Raw genomic sequence first — 20,404 nt, forward strand, 5'->3', positions numbered from 1 at the left:
ACAAAATAGTGAAACGGAGAGCCTAGAGCTGTAAAACTCAAAACCTGAAATTGAGAACCAATAGATTGAGTTAAAGAGAAAATCAGATGCAGCATTATTGAACTGGAAGATAGGTTAGAAGAAGGTATTCAGACAAGAGCACAAAGAAACTTTTACAGGGGCATCACATTTATTTTCTTTTTTTTTTTTTTCTTTTTTTTTTCACGTCAGACAGGTAATGTGCCGATGTCGTAACAAGGTTTGTGAGGGAGGCACATGTCACGCAGCAGCGTGAACACCCAATCATCATGCTCATGAACTACAAAAGGATCAGGCATCACATTTAGAATGCAGATAATTAGAACCTCAGAGGGAAAGATTACTTTCCAGTTTTCATCTTTATATTTCTTTTTGCCCTAATGTGTGAGAAATGCCTTCATCTTCCAAACTTCTACCGAGTTTTTCATTTCCAATCTGTTTTCATGTTTATTTTTCCTGAGCTTGCTTTTTGTCTGGCTGTCCCTTTATATGGGTTTCCCTGGTGGCTCAGATGGTAAAGAATCTGCTTGCAGTGTGGGAGGCCTGGGTTCAATCCTTGGGTTGGGAAGATCATCTTTTACCTCACAGAGGACATTAAGGATATCAGGTTTTACTGTTACAATGAACCCCGGGGTCTGGGTTCTCCTTGCCAACACTCCTCACCCTGCCCTGCTTGCTGCCCTACCCATAACCCAGCACCCCACTGTTGATTTCTGGATTCAACAGTAGACTGAATCCTGTAGGACAAACCCCTCCCTGCCCCCCCAGCCCCAAGGCCATCTTTCTTTCTGAAGAACTTTAGGACCAGGTGGTGGTCGGGGGAGGTGTCTTTCTTTCTCACTCCTTTCTTGGAGCCTTGCTCCTCTCCGCAAATCCTATCTTCTGCCTCAGGTTTATTTTTTTTAAACATTGATTTATGTTTTATTTACAAATCTCAGCTGTTTTGGATTACGATGTGTTTACAAGGCTACACAGATAATGTGGAAGGGAAAATGGAAAAATACACATGGCAGAAAATGTCTTACAGTAATAAATTGTTTTTGGCAAGCAGCAACCTTCTCTCAAAGTCTTTTTTCATGTATGTATATACATATGTTCTTTTAAAAATATTTTTAAAATATTCCTTTCCATTAGAGTTTATCATAGGATTTGTTTTTAAATTGGAGGATAATTGCTTTCCAGTGTTGTGCTAGTTTCCACTGTACAACAATGTGAATCAGCTCTAAGTATATATAAATATACTTATGTATAGATCCACCCCCCGAAACTCCCTCCCACCCCACCCCCACCCCACTCCCCTAGCTTGGCACAGAGCACCAAGCCTCACTTCCTGTGTTATACAACAGCTTCCAGATAGCTATCTGTTTTATGCACGGCAGTTTATATATGTCGGTGCTGCTCTCTGAATTCATCCCAACCTTTCCTTCCATGCTGTGTCCACAGTCCGTTCTCTACATCTGGTTTCTATGCCTTCCCTACAAATAGGTTCACCAGTCCCATTTTTCTAGATTCCTTATACATGTGTTAGTATACGATATTTGTTTTTCTCTTTATGACTTGACTTCACTCTGTGTGAAACAGACTCTAGGTTTATCCACCTCACTACAAATGACCTGATGCTGGGAAAGACTGAGGGCAGGAGGAGAAGGGGACGACAGAGGATGAGATGGTTGGACAGCATCACTGACTCGATGGATGTGAGTTTGAGCAAGCTCCTGGAGATAGCGAAGGATGGGGAAGCCTGATGTGCTGCAGTCCATGGGGTCACAAACAGCTGGACACGACTTGGTAAGTGATCAACAACAATAAATGGCACAATTTTGTTCCTTCTTATGGCTGAATAATGTTCCATTGTGTATATGTACCACATCTTTATCCATTCATCTGTCAATGGACATTTAAGTTACTTCCACGTCCTGGCTATTGTAAATCATGCTCCAATGGACATGTGTCATCTTGAATTATGATTTTCTCAGGATATATGCCCAGTAGTGGAATTGCTGAGTCATATGGTAGTTTTATCCCTAGTTTCTTGAAAACAAGTCTAAAAGTCTAAGAGGGAGACATTTTGCTGGCAATTCTTTCTGCCTTCCATCCCACTGCTATTAATAATTTGCCCTAAGACAAAGAAAAGGAAGCTTAATTGTTTGAACTGTGAGAAAGGAAAAGAAAAAACATAAGGAGAAAAGTGGAAACATCAAGAAATATTCAGCCACATATGTATATTTGGACGGTGATTTTAAATAAAGAATTAAAGACAGAGAGAGAGGAAGGAGGCCGTGGACTCAGTGATGACAGCAAAGCTGATACGCCAGCAGGAAGCCACAGTGGCCTCACTGTGGGAGCCTGTCTCCACTCCAGGAAGATTCTGTCCTCCGCTGAGTCCCGGGGCAGCTTAAGTGACCCACCCCCACCCCTTTGACCTGCACTTTTGCTTCCCCAGGTCCTGCCCTGAGCAGCTCTGGGCCATTGCCTGGGCTCCTGCAACTCCATCCCTTTGGCCTCTGGCCTGTGATTGAACATTTTATAGTCCTGTTGGGGTGGTTGTTTCACCAAAAGCATTCATGAAATGGAAACAGTAAATGGAAACAATTTAAATAATCATGTCCCAGAAAGTCCATGTAGCTCAGGTTTCCTGGGGATAAAAGGATTAACCTAAGGGTAACAACCTCACAGTTGTCCTGAGGATCAAATGACTAATATTAAGGCTCTGCTGAGGTCGAGTGGCACAGAGGTGGCCCCATCTGGCCTTGGGTGCACCCCGGGGCCCACTGAGGCCTTGCCTGCATCCCTGACCTTAAGCTCTTCAGTTCAGAGGCTGCCATGCCTGACAGCTTGCACAATGGGAAGCTTCAGGCTTTCAAGCAGAGCAGTACCTTCAGTTTCAACTCATGAATTGTACACTTAAAGAGCGTAATTTCCTCCTCTCAAGCTAAGGACAACCTGAGCCAATGGAGATGCCATGAGCATCCCACCAGCAGGGTCACTGACACCTACCCCTGGGAAGCGCTCTGCTGGCCACGAGGGCCACTACCCACAGGACCGGCTGGAGGCGAGAGGGCCCAGCCTCTGCAGTGCCCATGTGTGAGGACAGTAAGAGCCGACAATGATCTGATCTTTACTGGATGCTTCCTGTGGGCTAGAGCGCTGGGAGTGAACAGGTGCCCCCTCATGGAAGAGACGAGAAACTGAGGCTTCAGGGCCTGGTACAAGGTAGCGGCAGGCTTGGGCCTGGGTTGGTGCCCTGGCCAGCTGGGAACAGGCCCCAGGGCCGGGCACGGCCATGCCTATGCGGACAGGAGGGCGTGCTATCCCTCCAGCTTTCTGGACACCACGAAGCAGGGGCCAGTGATGGAAATGTGGCCCCACTAGCACTGCTGTCCCAGCTGCCCTTCCCAGCCCTCTCCCCAGTCCTGGGGCAGAAAGGCCAGAGTCTCTGCGGGCCCTCAGCCCAGCTCCAGCCTGCCTGCCTTCCTTGGCTGCCCCCTTCGTGTGGACCAGGACTTGCAGGAACAGCTGGTCTTTCTTCCCCTGGGAAGGCGCTCTTTCCCCTACTTTCTCCTTGGAAGTGGAGCCTCTCCTGTGATCCCGTACAGTCATCTCTGCTTTTGTGCACAGCCGGCTCCCAGGGACAGCTCCACGGTAAAATGACTGCTTGACAGTTAGTTCCAACTTTCTTGCTGTGTGAATCTGGGTGGGTTATTTAACCTCAGTCTGTCTGGGCAGCCATATGATGGAGGTAGAGTAACATGCAGCCTGCTGTCTGCAGGAGTAAATGAGTGAACACATATAAGGGATTTAAGATGGTGCCCGGCACACACAGCAAGTGCTTAATGCACGTTAGCTGTTGTGATCACTGTTTATCTTTAAGGGGCAGGTGGCAGCAGCCTGAATGCGTGCCCAGAAGACCCACCTACGGGAGGCAAGCTGTGGCCTGGTCCTGTCCCCACGTGTCAGCACTGGTCCAAGTGGCTGGAAACCTACAGAAGAGCATATGTGGTCCAGCTCTCCTGACCTGCAGTGGGATTAGGTTTTTCTAATTTCACACTCTTTAATGCACTTCTGAAGAAGTCTAGTCCAAACCTACAAAAGAAACATCATGAACAGGTAAGAAAGGAAAATAAAACCATTGGGAAAATGTAGATGTAGGGACTTGGCTGGTGGTCCAATGGTTAAGAATCCATTTGGAATGCAGGGGACTTGGGTTCAATCCCTGGTCCAGGAACTAAGATTCCATACGAGCAACTAAGCTCATACACTAGAGCCCGTGCTCCACAAGATGAGAAGCCACTACAACGAGAAACCCGCACAATGCAAGTAGAGAAAGCCCAGTGCAGCAAAGACCCAGTGCAGTGGAGAAAAGAAAGATGTAGATGTTCATACTGCTTTGGCCAGTGAAAGTAAATTAGTAGTGCTCCTGTTCCAGAGTATCATTTTTATTAATAGGAAACCCGCATCATTGCTGTCCCTGAGTACCTGCTGCCAGAGCTGCTGCATCCCAGCTCTGGCTGAGTCCTGGCTCTGCCCCTCCATCCATGGGGCAGCTCATCACAGCCTGAGAACGGGCCGCTTGGGTGACCTTGACTGACTTCTGCCCAGTGGCCCCAAGATCATGCCTTCCTAGAGCCGTCCGACCTGGACACTGTGCTCGGAACTCTAGGCCCGCCCTAGTGGGGTTACCCGGGAACCTGTATGTTCAGCCAGCTCTCCGGGTGACTCTGAGACAACACTTGTCAGCCACTAACACATAAATACAGCTAGTTGTGGCCATACAGATGTGTTCTGCTTTAACCTACAGGCTTGCCTGGAGAAACTGATAAATCTTTCTACCTGTGAGTTTCCCATGGGAAAAGAAAGCTGAACGAGTTGCTTTGTTTCTACTTTGTCAAACTGACACAGATGGAAAATCTTATTTTTTCATTTCCATTTAACACAGCTGGGGAAGAATCACACTTTCTAAGGAAAGTTAATTTTTTATGTATTAGTTATTTGTGGAATTGTTTCCTTTTTGTTCTCAGTATTTAATGGCTCAGTTTCCAAAGAAATCAAAGGTTTCAAGCCTCAAGAGTCTACACAGAAGCAGCTAGGACTGTGCCTGTTGTGTGCTAAGTTGCTTCAGCTTGTGTTTGACTCTTTGCCACCCCATGGACTGTAGCCCACCAGGCTCCTCTGTCCATGGGGTCCTGCAGGTAAGGATACTGGAGTGGGTTATCATACCCTTCTCCAGGGGATCTTCCTGACCCAGGGATCAAACCAGGGTCTCTTATGTCTCCTGCATTGGCAGCAAGTTCTTTACCACTAGCGCCACCTGGGGAGCCCTAGTATTAATAGCTGAGACATAAAAGCAACCTTAATGTCCATCAATAAATGAATGGATAGAGAAGTTGTGGTATTTATATACAGTAGAATACTACTCAGTCATAAAAAAGGAAGGAAATCTTGCCATTTATGACAGTCTGGATGGACCCCGAGGGCATTATGCTAAGTGAAGTAAGTCACACAAGAAAAGATAAATACCATACAATCTCACTTACATGTTGAATCTAAAGGGAAAAAAAAGAAAAAATTGAGTTCATGGATATAGAGAACAGATAGGTGGTTGCCTGAGGCAGCAGGTTTGGACGTGGATGAAATGGATCCGGGGGTGGGGTGGGTCAAAAGGAACAAGCTTCCAGTTACAAAATGAGTTAAGTCCTGGGGATGTGATGTACAGGATGGTGACTCTAATTAATAATACTGTATTGCATACTTGACAGTTGTTGAGAATAGGTCTTAAAAGTTCCCATGACAGGAAAAAAGAATTCTGTAACTATATTTGGTGACGAGTAATAACTGGACTTATTGTGGGGATCATTTTGCAATGTATACAAATGCTGAATTATGACATTTACACCTGAAACCAATATAATGCTAATTCAATTATACCACCATGTTTTTAAAAAGTGGAAGAGAGACAGACAGAAGAGAGAAGCAGGAAGAGGCACTGTGAGGACTCAGCTGGACACCGTGGCTTTGAGGGGAGCCAGGAGCTATGGTGGTCTTTGGAAGCTGGAAAAAGTGAGGAAACGTACACCCATGACAGCCTCAGAAGGCAGCCCACTGAGGTTCCCTCTCAGACTTCTGACCTGAACAGTTAGATCATAAATTTGGTTGAGCCACAAACAGAAAGTCACTGAGAACAAAGCCCATCACCTGAAATTTCAGAAGGGAGATCCTAAAGATTTTCTGAGAAAGCAAGTACTTTACATTCAGGGATCAGAATGTTCTAATCAACTTTAGAAAACAGAAGATAAAGGAGAAATGCTTTTCAAAATACTGAAGGAAAATTATCTCTACCCTAGAACTCTATACCCAGCTAAGCCATCAGACAACTGTGACTGTGGAAAGATACTTTTAAGCAGGTGAAATCTAAAATACTAATTCCTCATACCCCTGGAACATGTGCTTCACTAAAATTAATAAAAAGATAAAAAGAAAGACATGGGATCCAAGAGAGAGGGGAATCCAGTGCAGAAAAGTGAAGGGAAATGTCAAGGTAACAGTTTCCCAGTGATGGGAAACCCCTGGTTGACAGCAATTTGCAGGCCTAGAAAGCAACCAGCCCAGGGTGGGCTCTAGAAAAAAATGTGTTTGAACCTACTGAAGGGGAAGTCATACTTCTGTCAGAGTTGATAACTTTAATCTGGAAAAACAAAAAAGTAAAGATATGAACAGAGTCAAATAACACATCAAAATCTGTTTTCTAGCCCACACTGAAGGATTCGATCCTATTGGTGAGAGGAAGAAGGGATATCTGGAAAGCTATGATTTCCACCGTGGCCCAGCGGGCCTTGGACAGCAGATGTCTGTGAGAGACAGCCCAGTGAGGCACATGTAACGCTCTTGGGTTAAAGAGCTGGACTGAGGTTGGCTCCTGAGGTTGTCAGTCAGGGATGCAAGTGCCTACGGCCGTACTGACCACTCTGGAAGCGTCCAATCGCATTTACTCTGGAGGCCAAGTAGGGTGTGTTGCAGTCATTAGTCACGGTAACAACAGGTTATACTTACTGCCAAAGACTGGATCTAACATTTTGCTGACAGTATTTCTTACAACTCAAGTGGTACTCTCATCATCCCCATTTTATGGATAAGGGAGTTGAGGCTTTAAGATGTTAAGCAAATCACACAGGGCTCATGTATGGTTGCTGGACTTCACAGCCAGTTGGGCTTCAGACTCTGCATTCTTGGCTGCTACGTTGTGTGGTGTTAGGATGGGAGACTGTCCTGGAAAACCAGATGCTATGGGTCTTTCTTTTACTTACTTCAAAGCAAGGGCAGGTCCACAATTTATAGATGGGATGGCGGGCAGGGGCAGTTTAGGGACAGCAGTGTGGCTTGTAACCGCAGGTATGTGCAGGAGCTCATGTGGGTCAGGGTACAAGGTACCCACTTTGAAGCCCTATCAGCATAGGAAGCCCCATCAGAACAGGAAGCACGCTGTTCTTTGACTAAGACTTTAGATTGACTTGGGTGACTTGGGAGGGTCGGAGGAGACTGAGAGGGAAAAAGCCCCACCCACCCCCTCACCTCCCACAGCTGCCCCTAGGGCAAGACCTCAACTGTCTGGGTTGTACTGCCTTTTCCTGACTCTCCACTATGGGCTTCCTTGCCTGGCTCTGATGCCAGAACTGGCCAGGAGACAACTCTACAGCCATTTGCACCCAAGTAGCTTTGTCCCCAAACTGGAAATGCATTACAAACACATCAAAAAGTAAATAAAAGTCGTCTTACTCAGTCTTCAACACATACCTAGCACGATAAAACAAGTAACCAGATTGGGTGCATGGGGAGTCTTTCTAAGGCACACCCACTCAGCGAGGAGTGGCCAGGGCCCGGCCTCCCCACTGCTCTGGACTGCCTGGAGGGCAGCAGCTCAGGGCTGTTTAGCTGGCGAGCCGTACGATCCATACAAGCCAAGCACTGTTCAACTGACTCCTCCACTCTCAGGCAGTCTTCTCTGGCTTCCCAACAAGCAGAGCCACACAGAGGGCCCCTCTGCCCCCAACGCACGGACTAGGCGAGGGACTCTCCAACCCGGATGTGCAGCACAAACAGCTGGGCCTCTGGGGAACAAACGCACATTCCAGCCATTTGGATACAGACAGTCCTACAACCAAATGCTGAAACCACGTTTCAGCATTTCCCATGGGACTTATATTCCTATTCAAACATTTTACAAGAATTCTCTAAGGCACTGCAGAAATTGAAGCTTGCTGCTATGGACTGAATGGTGGTCCCCAAATTCAGATTGTTATTGTTGTCCAGTCGCTCAGCTGTGTCCGACTCTTTGCGACCCCACGGACTGCAGCACGCCAGGCTTCTCTGCCCTTCTCCATCTCCAGAGCTTGCTTAAACTCATGTCCACTGAGTCGGTGATGCCTTCCAACCATCTCGTCCTCTGTTGCCCCCTTCTCCTCTTGCCCTCAATCTTTCCTCGTATCAGGGTCTTTTCCAATGAGTCAGTTCTTCACATCAGGTGGCCAAAATATTGGAGATTCAGCATCAGCCCCTCCAATGAATGTTCAGGACTGATTTCCTTTAGGATCGACTGGTTTGATTTCCCTGCTGTCCAACGGACTCTCAACAGTCTTCTCCAGCACCACAGTTCGAAATTCAGATATTGAAGCCCTAATTCCCAATGTGACATATCTGGAGCCGTTGGCAGTAATTAGGGCTAGATTGGGCAAATGGGGTGGGGCCCTAGTCTGATGGGGTAACGCCCTTCTAAGAAGAGATACCAGTGAGACTGTTCTGTCTTCAGACACATAGAGAGGTAAGGTGAGCACACTGCAAGATGGTGGCCTACAAGCCCAGGAAAGAGGCTTCAGAATGAAACCTACCTTGCTGGCACCTTGGTCTTGGACTTTGAGCCTCCAGAACTGTAAAAAACCAAATTTCTGCTGTTTAAGCTGCCCACTCTGTGGTATTTCCTTATGGCAGCCCAAGCAGATGAATATACCTGCCTTTCTTTTTAATTTCATTTTCCACGGCTCTTGTTTCAGTTACACTGGTCTTCCAGGTCCTTCAGAACCAATCCCAGGACATTCTGATCACAGTTCTCTCTGCACGCTCACCCCTTGCCCCCTCCTCTGTCACCTCAGCCCCACATGTTGAGGACTGGCTGATCTCATCTAAGTTCTCAGCTTAAATGCCCTTCCAGAAGTGGCGAGCGGTCAAGGTTTTTGCTTTTGCCCATCTTATTTCAAACTTTTCTTCCTTTGAATTGTTAAGCCTATTTATGATACATCTCATAACTTCTCTTTGTCACATGTACTTTCTCTAATTCAGTTTTACTGATTAAGGCCCCTGGGTGGCAAAGTTTAACAGAAGCTAGCTACTTTATTATATATCTTTGTCAAATGTGTAGTTGTTTGAGGTAACCTGAATTAAAGTCATGAGAAGCGTAAGACATGCCCTTTCTAGTAGTTTTGATAGCCAGAGCCTTTATAGAGTTGATGCTGCATTTTTAATTCAGAAGTCAACAGAACAGTTAAATACATGTAATAAACTGAAAGTGTTAGTGAAATAGAAGCTAGGCTTTGTATTTCCAAACATGTTTCCAAAAGCCTGTTTTATTTTAAAACACACACAGGGCTGGACACAAATGTCTTTTTAACCATTGTGGAGGAGATTTCACTGACTGCTTAAATTGATGGCTTTCCCTCTGTACTGAGTCCACTGTTCTCGAAGCCTTATAAAGGATGAGAAGATGGGTCTCTTCCTTTACTTCTCTCTTTGTTGTAATAAGAGTCCGTAAATGACAGAAACAACACGACCAATTTTTCCATAACCATTTGGCAATCATTAAAGCTTCGCAGTTGCTGGTTTTCCTACCGGTGTTTTACAACCTGAGGTAAAAACAGAGAGATGGCTCATGAAATGGCACTGAGTTTGCTCTTCCTCGTACAACTGCTTGGACACTGGCAAAAGAAAAACACATGACACTTGTGCAGTTTTACAGACTGAAAAGGGATCAGTGGAGACAGCAGCACCCTTAATAAGAGAAGCAGCAGTGTCTCAAAGAGGCGATGGGCATGGCCACTGTGCCCCAGCCACGTTTCCTGAACTTCAAGGCCAGCATGTTCTAGTATGTTCACACTCACACAGTTGCCTTCTGAGATTAAGAAATCAACTCCATCATCCTCAGAATGAGGGTTTTGGTGTCTGTTTTAGTTTTATGCCTCTCTCACCAAATTCCAAAGAATAGCAGGGAGATAAAGAAAAACATCTTAAATGAACAATGCAAAGAAATAGAAGAAAACAAAGGAATGGGAAAGGCTAGAGATCTCTTCAAGAAAATTAGAGACACCAAGGGAATGTATCATGCAAAAGATGGGCACAACAAAGGACAGAAGTGGTATGGACCTAACAGAAGCAGAAGATAATAAGAGGTGGCAAAAACACACCAAAGAACTGTACAAAAAAGGTCTTAATCACCCAGATAACCATGATGGTGTGGTCACTCACCTAGAGTCAGACATCCTAGAGTGTGAAGTCAAGTAGGCTTTAAGCAGCATTACTATGAACAAAGCTAGTAGAGGTGACAGAATTTCAGCTGAGGTATTTCAAATCTAAAAGATGATGCTATTAAAGTGCTGCATTCAATATGCCAGCAAATTTGGAAAACTCATCAGTGGCCACAGGACTGGAAAAGGTCAGTTTTCATTCCATTCCCAAAGGAAGGCAATGCCAAAGAATGTTCAAGCTACCGCACAATTGCGTTCATTTCGCAAGGTAATGCTCAAAATCCTTCAAACTAGGCTTCAACAGTACGTGAACTGAGAACTTCCAGATGTACAAACTGGATTTAGAAAAGGCAGAGGAGCCAGAGATCAAATTGCCAACACCCATTGTCTCATAGAAAAAGCAAGAGAATTCCAAAAACCATCTACTTTTGCTTCACTGACTATGCTAAAGCCTTTGACTGTGTGGATCATAACCAACTGTGGAAAATTCTTAAAGAGATGGGAATACTGGACCAACTTACCTGCCTCCTGAGAAACCCGTATGCAGGTCAAGAAGAAACAGAACCAGATATGGAATAAACAGACAGGCTCAAAACTGGGAAAGGAGGACGTCAAGGCTGTATATTGTCACCCTGTTTATTTAACTTATATACAGAGTAGGTCATGCGATATGCTGGGCTGGATGAAGCACAACTGGAATCAAGATTGCTGGGAGAAATATCAACAACCTCAGATATGCAGACGATACCACCCTAATGGCAGAAAGCGAAGAGGAACTAAAGAGCCTCTTGATGGAGATGAAAGAGGAGAGTGAAAAAGTTGGCTTAAAACTCAACATTCAGAAAGCTAAGATCATGGCGTCTGGTCCCATCATTTCATGGCAAATAGATAGGCAAAGAATGGAAACAATGACAGACTTAATTTTAATGGCCTCTGTGGACGGTGACTGCAGCTATGACATTTTTAAAAAGATACTTGCTTCTTGGAAGAAAACCTATGAAAAACCTAGACAGCATATTAAAAAAGCAGAGATGTCACTTTGCTAACAAAGATCCGCATAGTCAAAAGCTACAGTTTTTCCAGAAGTCATGGATGTGAGAGTTGGACCATAAGAAAGCCGAGTGCTGCAGAACTGATGCTTTTTGAACTGTGGTGTTGGAGAAGACTCTTGAGAGTCCCTTGGATAGTAAGGGGGTCAAACCAGTCAATCCTAAAGGAAATCTACCCTGAATATTCATTGGAAGGACTGATGCTGACGCTAAAGCTCCGATACTCAGGCCACCTGATGTGAAAAGTCGACTCATTGGAAAAGACCCTGATACTAGGAAAGATTGAGGGCAAGAGGAGAAGGGGGCAACAGAGGACGAGATGGTTGGAAGGCATCACTGACTCAATGGACATGAGTTTGAGCAAGCTCTGGGAGATGGTGAAAGACAGGGACGCCTGGCGTGCTGCCATCCATGGGTTGCAGAGTCAGACACGACTTAGGAACTGAACACCATCACCACAAAATTTCAAGGTTTCAAGGTTATGTATTCTGAAATTTCAGACATACTATAAACAGAAGGCTATTTATAGTCCTAACCAGGCAGTCCAGTGGTTAGGACTCTCTGCTTTCATTGTTAAGGGCCTGGGTTCAGGCCCTGTTCAAGAAACTAAGGTCCATGGCAATGAAATGGGAGCTAATGAATCCAAGGACTAGAAGGAGAGGAATTTTCTTGATGTCACCAGGACTAGATCATGCACCCTGATTAGTTATGTTAGAAGCTGATCATTTTTATGCTGTATAAGACTGCCTATTTTATGCCTGGTGTGTTTTCTGTTAGTTTTCTCCTTAGTTCCTTGAGAAAACTCTAGATGATAGAAATAGTTCTTTGCCTAAAGGGAAGGACCAAATTCTGTTGTTGATAAATTTTAACCCCTTTGGAAAAACTTTTTCCTAATTAACATCAACTCATTTTTATGTAGACACTGGAATAAAGCTTATCTATGAATACAAAAAAACAAAAACAAAAATAGTTCTCTGTGTGTATTAAAGCTCGACTGCTGTTCATTTTGATAAATTATTTAGTGCCGTACTTTCTTGTTTTACTATATGTTGCTAAATGCAATATGAAAACCCATCACATTTTATTAAATGGTACTTACCAAGCATTTCTTCTAACTTTGTTGTGGCAGGTTCATTCACGCTAAATATATAATCATTATTTCTAGGAGAAAAAGTGATAAGCTTTCTTACTGCATAAATTAGGATGAAAAGACAACATCATTTTTTATATAGTAAGAATATGTTTAAATAGTCGTCCTCAAGGCTAGTTTTAAATAGTTGAAAGTTGTGTGTACATTAATATATAGGTAAGAATACACACACACACACACACACACACACACACACACGCGACATGCCTGACACCCGGATTTTCTTATAATTAACCGATATGTGTGCACATGTACTCAATCACTCAGCTGTGTCCAATTCTTTGCACCCCATGGACTGCGCCCACCAGGCTCCTCTGACCAGGGAATATTTCAGGCAATAATGGAGTGGGTTGCCATTTTCTACTCCAGAATTAACCTATAAATTTCAATCATTAGGTCAAAGCCAAAATGCTGGCCTAAAGCAAATTTTTCCTTTGCCTCAATATAATTTTTATTCATAGCCACATAAAATCTGCATGGTAATGCAGAGTGACTTCCTACTCAGGACATGCAAAAGTGAAGCATGATGTGATGTTTCCTAGGTCACATGCGTTTCCACAGTTCTCTCTATGGACTTGGTGCTCAACTGTTCTGAGTGGTCGCTGCACCCTGAGCCCACCCTGGGCATCGTGCTCCATTACTTACACCTTCTTCTTCTCCAACACACCAAGCCTCACAAAGGCTGCTAAGGCATTCTTCTGTACGTCGGAGGATAACACATCATAACACTGTGAAGCCCCTAGAACAGAGGGATGGAGGATAACACATCATTACACTGTGAGGCCCCCAGAACAGAGGGATGGAGGATGACACATCGTTACACTGTGAGGCCCCTAGAACAGAGGGATGGAGGATAAAACATCGTTACACTGTGAGGCCCCTAGAACAGAGGGATGGAGGATAAAACATCGTTACACTGTGAGGCACCTAGACGGATAACACATTGTAACACTGTGAGGCACTTGGAACAGAGGCATGGGGGGTAAGCGACCTACTGTCTGTTCTCAGCTGACAGAAATCACCGCCTACAGGCTTGTGACTCACCTTGATCAAGAAGCTGACTTGTGAATTTTCTAACTCTTATGAAGTACTGTTTCTCAGTGAAGTAGTCTTCCTCTTCATTCAAGAGGTATTTGCAAATTATCTGATTTTTAAGAGGGGGGATAAGAGGAACAGAAAGTGAAAAAGGGCCGCCAACTACAATAGAACAATGAAAATTTTACACTGACCCTCTTAATTTTATTCTGCTCCTCTAGAGCAGAATAAAGACCCCTCCCCTTCCAAAAAAAAGTTCTACCATTCACTTGGGGAAGACACTTGGTCTTCAGACCAGAAATAAGTACAGGATAGGAAAGTCTCAGTTATATTTGTTATGGGAGGATGAAGGAGAACTTGCAAAAGATTTACACACCTGATAAGATTCCACAAAAGGTTTAAAGAGCCCTATTAAAAACTCTAACACAGTATTTCCTTTTTCTGTAACTAGGATGTCCCTTGTCATCACTTGTATGGCCTCACTCTTACAAAGCAAGTAACAGCCTTCTTCAAAGTCCTGGAAGGGGAGAGGAAAAGACAGAATTCATCCACAAATTTATAATTTAGGTCAATGATCCACTGCTGGGCTCAGTGTATGCAGCCACGCACGCTCGAAACAAAAAAAAACACTAGCTAATTCTGCAACTCTTCCCAGACCCACGGCTGTGGTTGTTAGGAGCCAGAGCAGCACTGTTTTGACACTCGGAATGTTGATCCTCAAATGCAGTAAACACTGAAAGCCTGATAAGCCTCAGGAGTCACTACCTGGGTGACAGAAAGAAGTTTCACTTTGTACATAGCCATACTCTCCTCACATTTAAACAAAAGTGCATGCGGCAAGTCCGAAAAACATTGAGAATCATGTTATGCTCAAAATGGCTGCCCTCATTTCCTACTGAATGAAACCTGTGTCCCTCAGACCCACCCTCAGTGCTGCTCCCACCCCAGCCAGCCAGCAGTCCAGCTCTGGGGGCCCGATCCTTCACCAGCTGTCCACACCACCGGGCAAGACCACTGTTCTCCAATCTCTAAGCCAAAGACCCTACTCATTCAAGTAAGCTGTGCTGGAAAACGTGTCCTGATTAGTAAATTCTCTAACAGAATAGTTTGTTACTAGTTATTTTCACAGTGGCTGCACGAGCGGTTCAACGGTTTGGTTCCTTTCACCAAATAATCCCAAAATTATTGATTAAATGTGAAGAATTAAAAGAGAGTTTGTTGAACTGTGAGTGTCCATGTTTCTCTTTTGTTCTGCTGCACGTAGCCTTGAAGGAAGGGAAGACACACCTGTGATCCAAGCCTAATATTTTCAGAACTCACACCACAAATACACAGCTTTTCTGCAGTTAAGGATTTACCTTTAGTGCATTTCCTGGAAGAAAGATGAACTCATCTGAAAAAACACTGCATAGGAAGCGAAAGCAACTGTAGACATCCTCTGGAAATAAATTCATTACATAAAATTACAACTCAGCTTTTTAAACATTCAGGGAGTACCAAGAAGTCCATGATACTCCAAAATGTAGTATTTTATTTTTTTTAATTTATTATTTTTAATTGAAGAATAATTGCTTTACAATAGCTTTGGTTTCTGCCAAGAAGCAGCCATAGGTATACACATGTCCTGTCCCTCTTGAAGCTCAAAATGTAGTATTTTAAAGGCATATTATTCATATACCAGGGGCAAGGAAGCTATGCTGTGTGCTTAGTCACTCAGTTGTGTCTAACTCTTTGCGACCCCACGGACTGTAGCCTGCTGGGCTCCTCTGTCCATGGGGATTCTCCAGGCAACAATACTGGAGAGGGTTGCCATGCCCTCCCTCTAGGGGATCTTCCTACCCAGGGATTGAACCCAGGTCTCCTGCATTGCAGGCGGATTCTTTACCAGCAGAGCTCCCAGGGAAGGAAGCTATAAACAATCTAAATTTTACCCACAAGTAAACTACAGTCTAGCAAGATTTCAATGGTTGAAGCTGAATTACAATCAGGCTTCTAATCGGTCAGTGTGGAAATGAGCAAGTGGCCTTAGACACCAGGGCACTTCACTTCACCTGTGCGTGGTTTCCTAGCAGAGGAGGAGAGGAATGGCTTCCTCCCTTCCCTTCCACATGAACATCTGCTCATGTCTCTACCCTATCTTTGGCACTAGAACACACTGGCACACAGCACCAGAAACTACTGTCTTACCCCTCAGATGTGTGGGTCTTCCTGGCCCATCAGCTACAGACCTTCATCTTTCTGGCATGACTTTTCTCATTAGAAAAATATACCTCCATACGGACACAAACGGTTGGCTCCAATTTCAGGGTGTTCACACTGAAATACTCTGGAAGACTACGTATGTGCCCCTCAGTTGTGGATGAATCCCAACATGAGAAGCTTCAGGGAGAACTAGGATCAGGGTTTGAGTTTCCTTTGTCCTGAGCTAAGCTGTCTGACCTCTCTGGGCCCCAGTTTCCTCATTCACAAAATGACATTTCCTTCCAAGGCTAAAGGTCTGCGGCTGAGCCCAGTGTACCTCCACTCTGGCTCTTCCTTAAAATGATCTACAGAACTTTGAATGACAAACACAAAAACAACCAACTGAATCAGAAGCCTTCGGGGAAGGAACTCAGCCTCCAAAAATTCTACAGTGCAGCCTTGTATAGAAAACCCCTGGCCCTGACTACAGGTTCCTGTGAAAAAAACGGTTTCACTTGTTATTATACTCCTTATGAGCACTCACGCACCGCTGGGACTGTTCACCCAGGCCATCTGCTTCTGTCAGCTGAAGGAAGTGACATCAGAGAAAGCACATCAGACCAGGAAATGGAGAACTGTGCTCTCGTCCCATACTCTTTAAGTAATCAGAAATTTCTAGGCCTACTGTTCCTTATTTATAAAAGGAGTTGTTTAGATTCGATGGTTTTTTTAGGTCCTTTGCAATTCCCGAGTTCTAGACAGCTAGCCACATATTTAGGAGGAAACACCTGACTAATTCTGAGAACAGGCCCTTCCCTTGCTGGTGTGTGGGCTGCACACGCATGGCATGGCATTTAAAGCTTCAAACGTTGCTCCCTCCGTGGGACTGAATGGCCAGGTCTCTTCCAGATTTCAAGACCACAGTACCAAAAGTTACCTTTCCTGAACCCAGGTGTCATCTGCAATGCCACAGCGACTAAGGAAGGACGGACAAAAACGTTGAGCAGCTGGTTCCTGTATGCCAAGCACATGAGGAGGGTGATATGCTGGAACATGAGTCCATCCACCAGTTCCGAGTCTCTGCACTCCACTTTCAGAATCACCCGATCTTTGACAAGGCTGGCGATGTTGGAATGCAGAAGAATGCTGGACTGGATAACTTCTTCGGCAGGTTCGTTATCTACACAGGCAATTCATTCAGGTAAATGGCAAAGAAATGGGCTGGGTCACTGTTGGGCGTCTTACCCCCAGTATGAATTAACGCTAGTGAACTGACACATTTACTGTGAAGTGCAGGTACTGGTTTTAGACCCCACCAAATGAGGCAATGATACTACATGTGAAGGATATTTTAAAAGCAGTATATCATAAATCAACTCTTTTTAAGGACATATAACATACTTTTTCATCTACCCCAACTCTGTTAGCCATTCTGAAATGCACATCAACTCCCGTTTTGAAAGCCAACACTTTCTCAGGAATCACATTTTTGTAATAGCAAGTTACATGACAAGAAAATCACATATGTGAATCTAAGAATACTAAGACAAGAAGACATGCTAGGGACTTCCCTGGGGAGGGAGGGGTCAAGGTATTAAGACCATGCCTTCTGATGGGTGGTTCTACCCTTCTAAAGTGGGTTCAACCCTGGTCAGAGAACTAAAATCCCATATGCCACAGCTCAATTAAACCTGCAGTCTCAACTAAGACCCAGTGCAGCCAAAAATAAATAAATAATTTTTTTTTTTTAAGAAAAGAAGATATGCTACACACCTAAATTCCAGGATGGCAAGAATACCACTTTACAACTCTGGAGGTAAACCAAAGGGCAAGCCGCACAGGCACCCTCCAAGCTTCACGTCTCCCTGAGTACAGGGGGACCCCAAGGAGACTTCTGGTTTTCCTGTATCAGAGGTAACTGAAGAAGTGGGTTCATGACAATGTCTGGCGAGTCAGCACCTGACACGCCACCGGCCAACAGACAGCTGAGGAGTCAGAATTATAAGCACGATAAAAGAGATGGAGATACTTAACAATATTCTTCATAAGGGAACTAATTTTATTGTAACCCTGAGACAAAGAGCTGGCTGACAGGTGTGTAAAGGAGACACGCCATTCAAGCGGGACAACAGGTTCTGTTAATGCTTCATGGAAGGGACAAGTGGGAGGTGAAGTTTTTCCTTCCAGACACAATCACATCCACTCTGGACTAATCTGCCTTGTCTCAGGTTGCTCATGGTAATGATACAGTGCATGACACTATATATATAATACATGATTTGTTTTAAATATATAATATAATAATATGCATATCATAGCCTAGACATGAGAATGCTTAAGAATATGAAATAATCTGGGAAAAAAGTGAAAAAGGAACCAAATATACACACCACGTTGTAAATTAGAAACTGTGTTTGCTCACTTCTGGTACCTGACTTCTGGAACTTACCAATCGACTCTCACTTTGTATTAATGACAACTACAGCTGTCACGGGGGCTGCACAGGTACTTTTAGCTATGAATTAGCCACATATTTATCCCCTCTTGAAAAAGCAAAACACCTCAGAAAGACAGATGCCTCCATTTTCATACGTTTCTGGGTATTCCTCTTTCACGACTTTACACCTTGTATTACAATCAACATGTCCTTTGCCTCCTATCAGACCATTACAATACTGGGAAGAGATGTCTGATTCATCCTTACTTCCCTACTGGTGATCAACACTCAACTGACTGGCACTCCTGAGTAATCCCTCCAGGCCTCTCAGCCATGCCGCCCTCTGTGGCTGCCTGGCTCTGCTGCCTGAGTTCCCATCTCTGAATGGCAGCCTTCCTGCTTGTCTCCCTGGCTCCAGTCCCTCCCCATGGCAGTCCATCTTTAAACTGAAATCCGGCTGCTTGCTAAGGCCAATCCATCATACTTCCCTGCCTAAAATTCACGACTTCATTCTGTGACGTCCAAGTCTAGTCCAGACTCCAAGGCAGCAGGCCTCTGGGATCCAGCCTTTGTCCACATGCCCATCTCCACCACTCCTTCCCCAAAGCCCATGTTCTAACGTCACCCATCACCAGCGAGTCGAGAGACGCCCAGTGCTGTCCCCCCCACTGCATGCTTCCCCTCCCTGCATTAGCCATGCTCCTCCCCTGCTGTCTTCCTGAAGGGCTCCTACTGCCCTTCAAGGTTGCTTCACAAGTCACTTCTAGGACACCTTCCTGACTGTGGGCCCCTTCCCACGCACTATTCTCTAATCCTCAGCAGTCTGTCCATAGCTCTCTGTCTTTATTTCAACAAACTACTAGTTTACACATCACCACCCATCCTGCCTTCTATCCAGAACAGGGTTTACATCTTGTTCATCTTTGTACCCCTGGTACTTCCCAGGTTTAATGAGTGAACAATAAGTATTTGACTATATATAATTATATAGTCTTAAAAAGACTGCATATTGCAACTTCCCTAGAGGTCCAGTGGTTAAAACTCTGCGTTTCCAATGTAGGGGCACAGGTTTGATCCTTGGTTGGGGAACTAATATCCCATATGTTATGGGTTGTGGCCCCCCCACAAAAGATTGCATTTTCAATTGCAGTCTCTATAATTTTAAATCAAAGAGATTGAAAGTAACTTAAGCTAACTACTGTCATATATATTCCAAACTCTGAGCATAGTATTCACAACTCCAATGAGGTTTTTCCAAAGTTGATTATCAGAGAATTGTATACAGTTCTGCAAGACTAGCCCTTTAATCCTTACCGTCCAGTAAGGCAATGGGTTGCAAATGTAATGTGGCAGAAAGAGGTGGGCGTAGCGGGAAGAATACGTGGAGTGCAAAGAGTCGTTATTTATTCCCCACTCTACCAGATACAAAGGAAGGTGTTCTAGTCCTCTATCTACATGTCTACAGTGAGACATGACATATAGTCAATTATTCTCAAGTAATCAACAAGCTATGGTCAATGTCCTGCTCAATGTCCTATAGTATAAAAACAGACTAAGCTTTCTTTCTCTGAGCAATGCTTTGCTCAAAGTCCTATATGGGTTTTTTTCATGTTTAGGCTATAAGTTTTCCAAATTTAATAAATAAAAAAAGCAAGCATTCTCACCACATATGTCCCACATACATACCAGGCCAAGTAAGAAATCCCCCGAAGGCCTGAGTTAAGCCTTTCAGCCATAAGGTTTTTTCCAACAGGGCATCAAAGTCCATGGATGGCTGGTTCTGAAGCAGGACAGCGACTATTAGCGGCCATGGGTTTAGGACCAGGTTTTGAATTTGGAGAAGCTGCATTTTATAGGCAACTTCAGTGACAAAGGTGTGCATCTCCTCTGACTGTTTCTGAGGAATGTATCTAAAAGGAAGAATACAGAACAAGCAATCACAGTTCTGCTACTTAGATAATGTGAGAGGAGAAGGGAATGGAAGACAGTCCCTTTAGAGGATTCTCATGCTTTATGCCAACTGAATTCT

At 44.4% G+C, this 20,404-nt stretch overlaps 1 protein-coding gene and 1 non-coding gene across 3 annotated transcripts in view; both read right to left on the reverse strand.

Moving 5' to 3' along the window:
• Positions 1-204: 204 nt before the first annotated feature.
• Positions 205-310, reverse strand: LOC122446943. The gene has a single exon (XR_006271083.1). It is a non-coding gene; the product is annotated as a small nucleolar RNA U13 (small nucleolar RNA).
• A 9,299-nt stretch (positions 311-9,609) lies between these two features.
• GNPAT (glyceronephosphate O-acyltransferase) overlaps positions 9,610-20,404 on the reverse strand; it is a 34,530-nt gene continuing 23,735 nt past the window's right edge. Inside the window, exons 9-16 of one of the 2 annotated variants that reach the window (XM_043477144.1) lie at positions 20,062-20,285; positions 16,876-17,118; positions 15,116-15,195; positions 14,134-14,274; positions 13,767-13,866; positions 13,368-13,461; positions 12,672-12,733; positions 9,610-9,905 (exon numbers count right to left, since the gene is read on the reverse strand). In XM_043477144.1, the coding sequence (XP_043333079.1) occupies positions 9,862-9,905; positions 12,672-12,733; positions 13,368-13,461; positions 13,767-13,866; positions 14,134-14,274; positions 15,116-15,195; positions 16,876-17,118; positions 20,062-20,285 (988 nt within the window). In that variant the 3' untranslated portion in view covers positions 9,610-9,861. Of the gene's footprint in view, positions 9,906-12,671; positions 12,734-13,367; positions 13,462-13,540; positions 13,603-13,766; positions 13,867-14,133; positions 14,275-15,115; positions 15,196-16,875; positions 17,119-20,061; positions 20,286-20,404 lie in introns of those variants that run through there. The other variant, XM_043477146.1, reaches the window with a different exon arrangement.

The sequence above is a fragment of the Cervus canadensis genome, chromosome 8, assembly GCF_019320065.1.
Source record: "Cervus canadensis isolate Bull #8, Minnesota chromosome 8, ASM1932006v1, whole genome shotgun sequence".
Classification (NCBI taxonomy): Eukaryota; Metazoa; Chordata; class Mammalia; order Artiodactyla; family Cervidae; genus Cervus; species Cervus canadensis.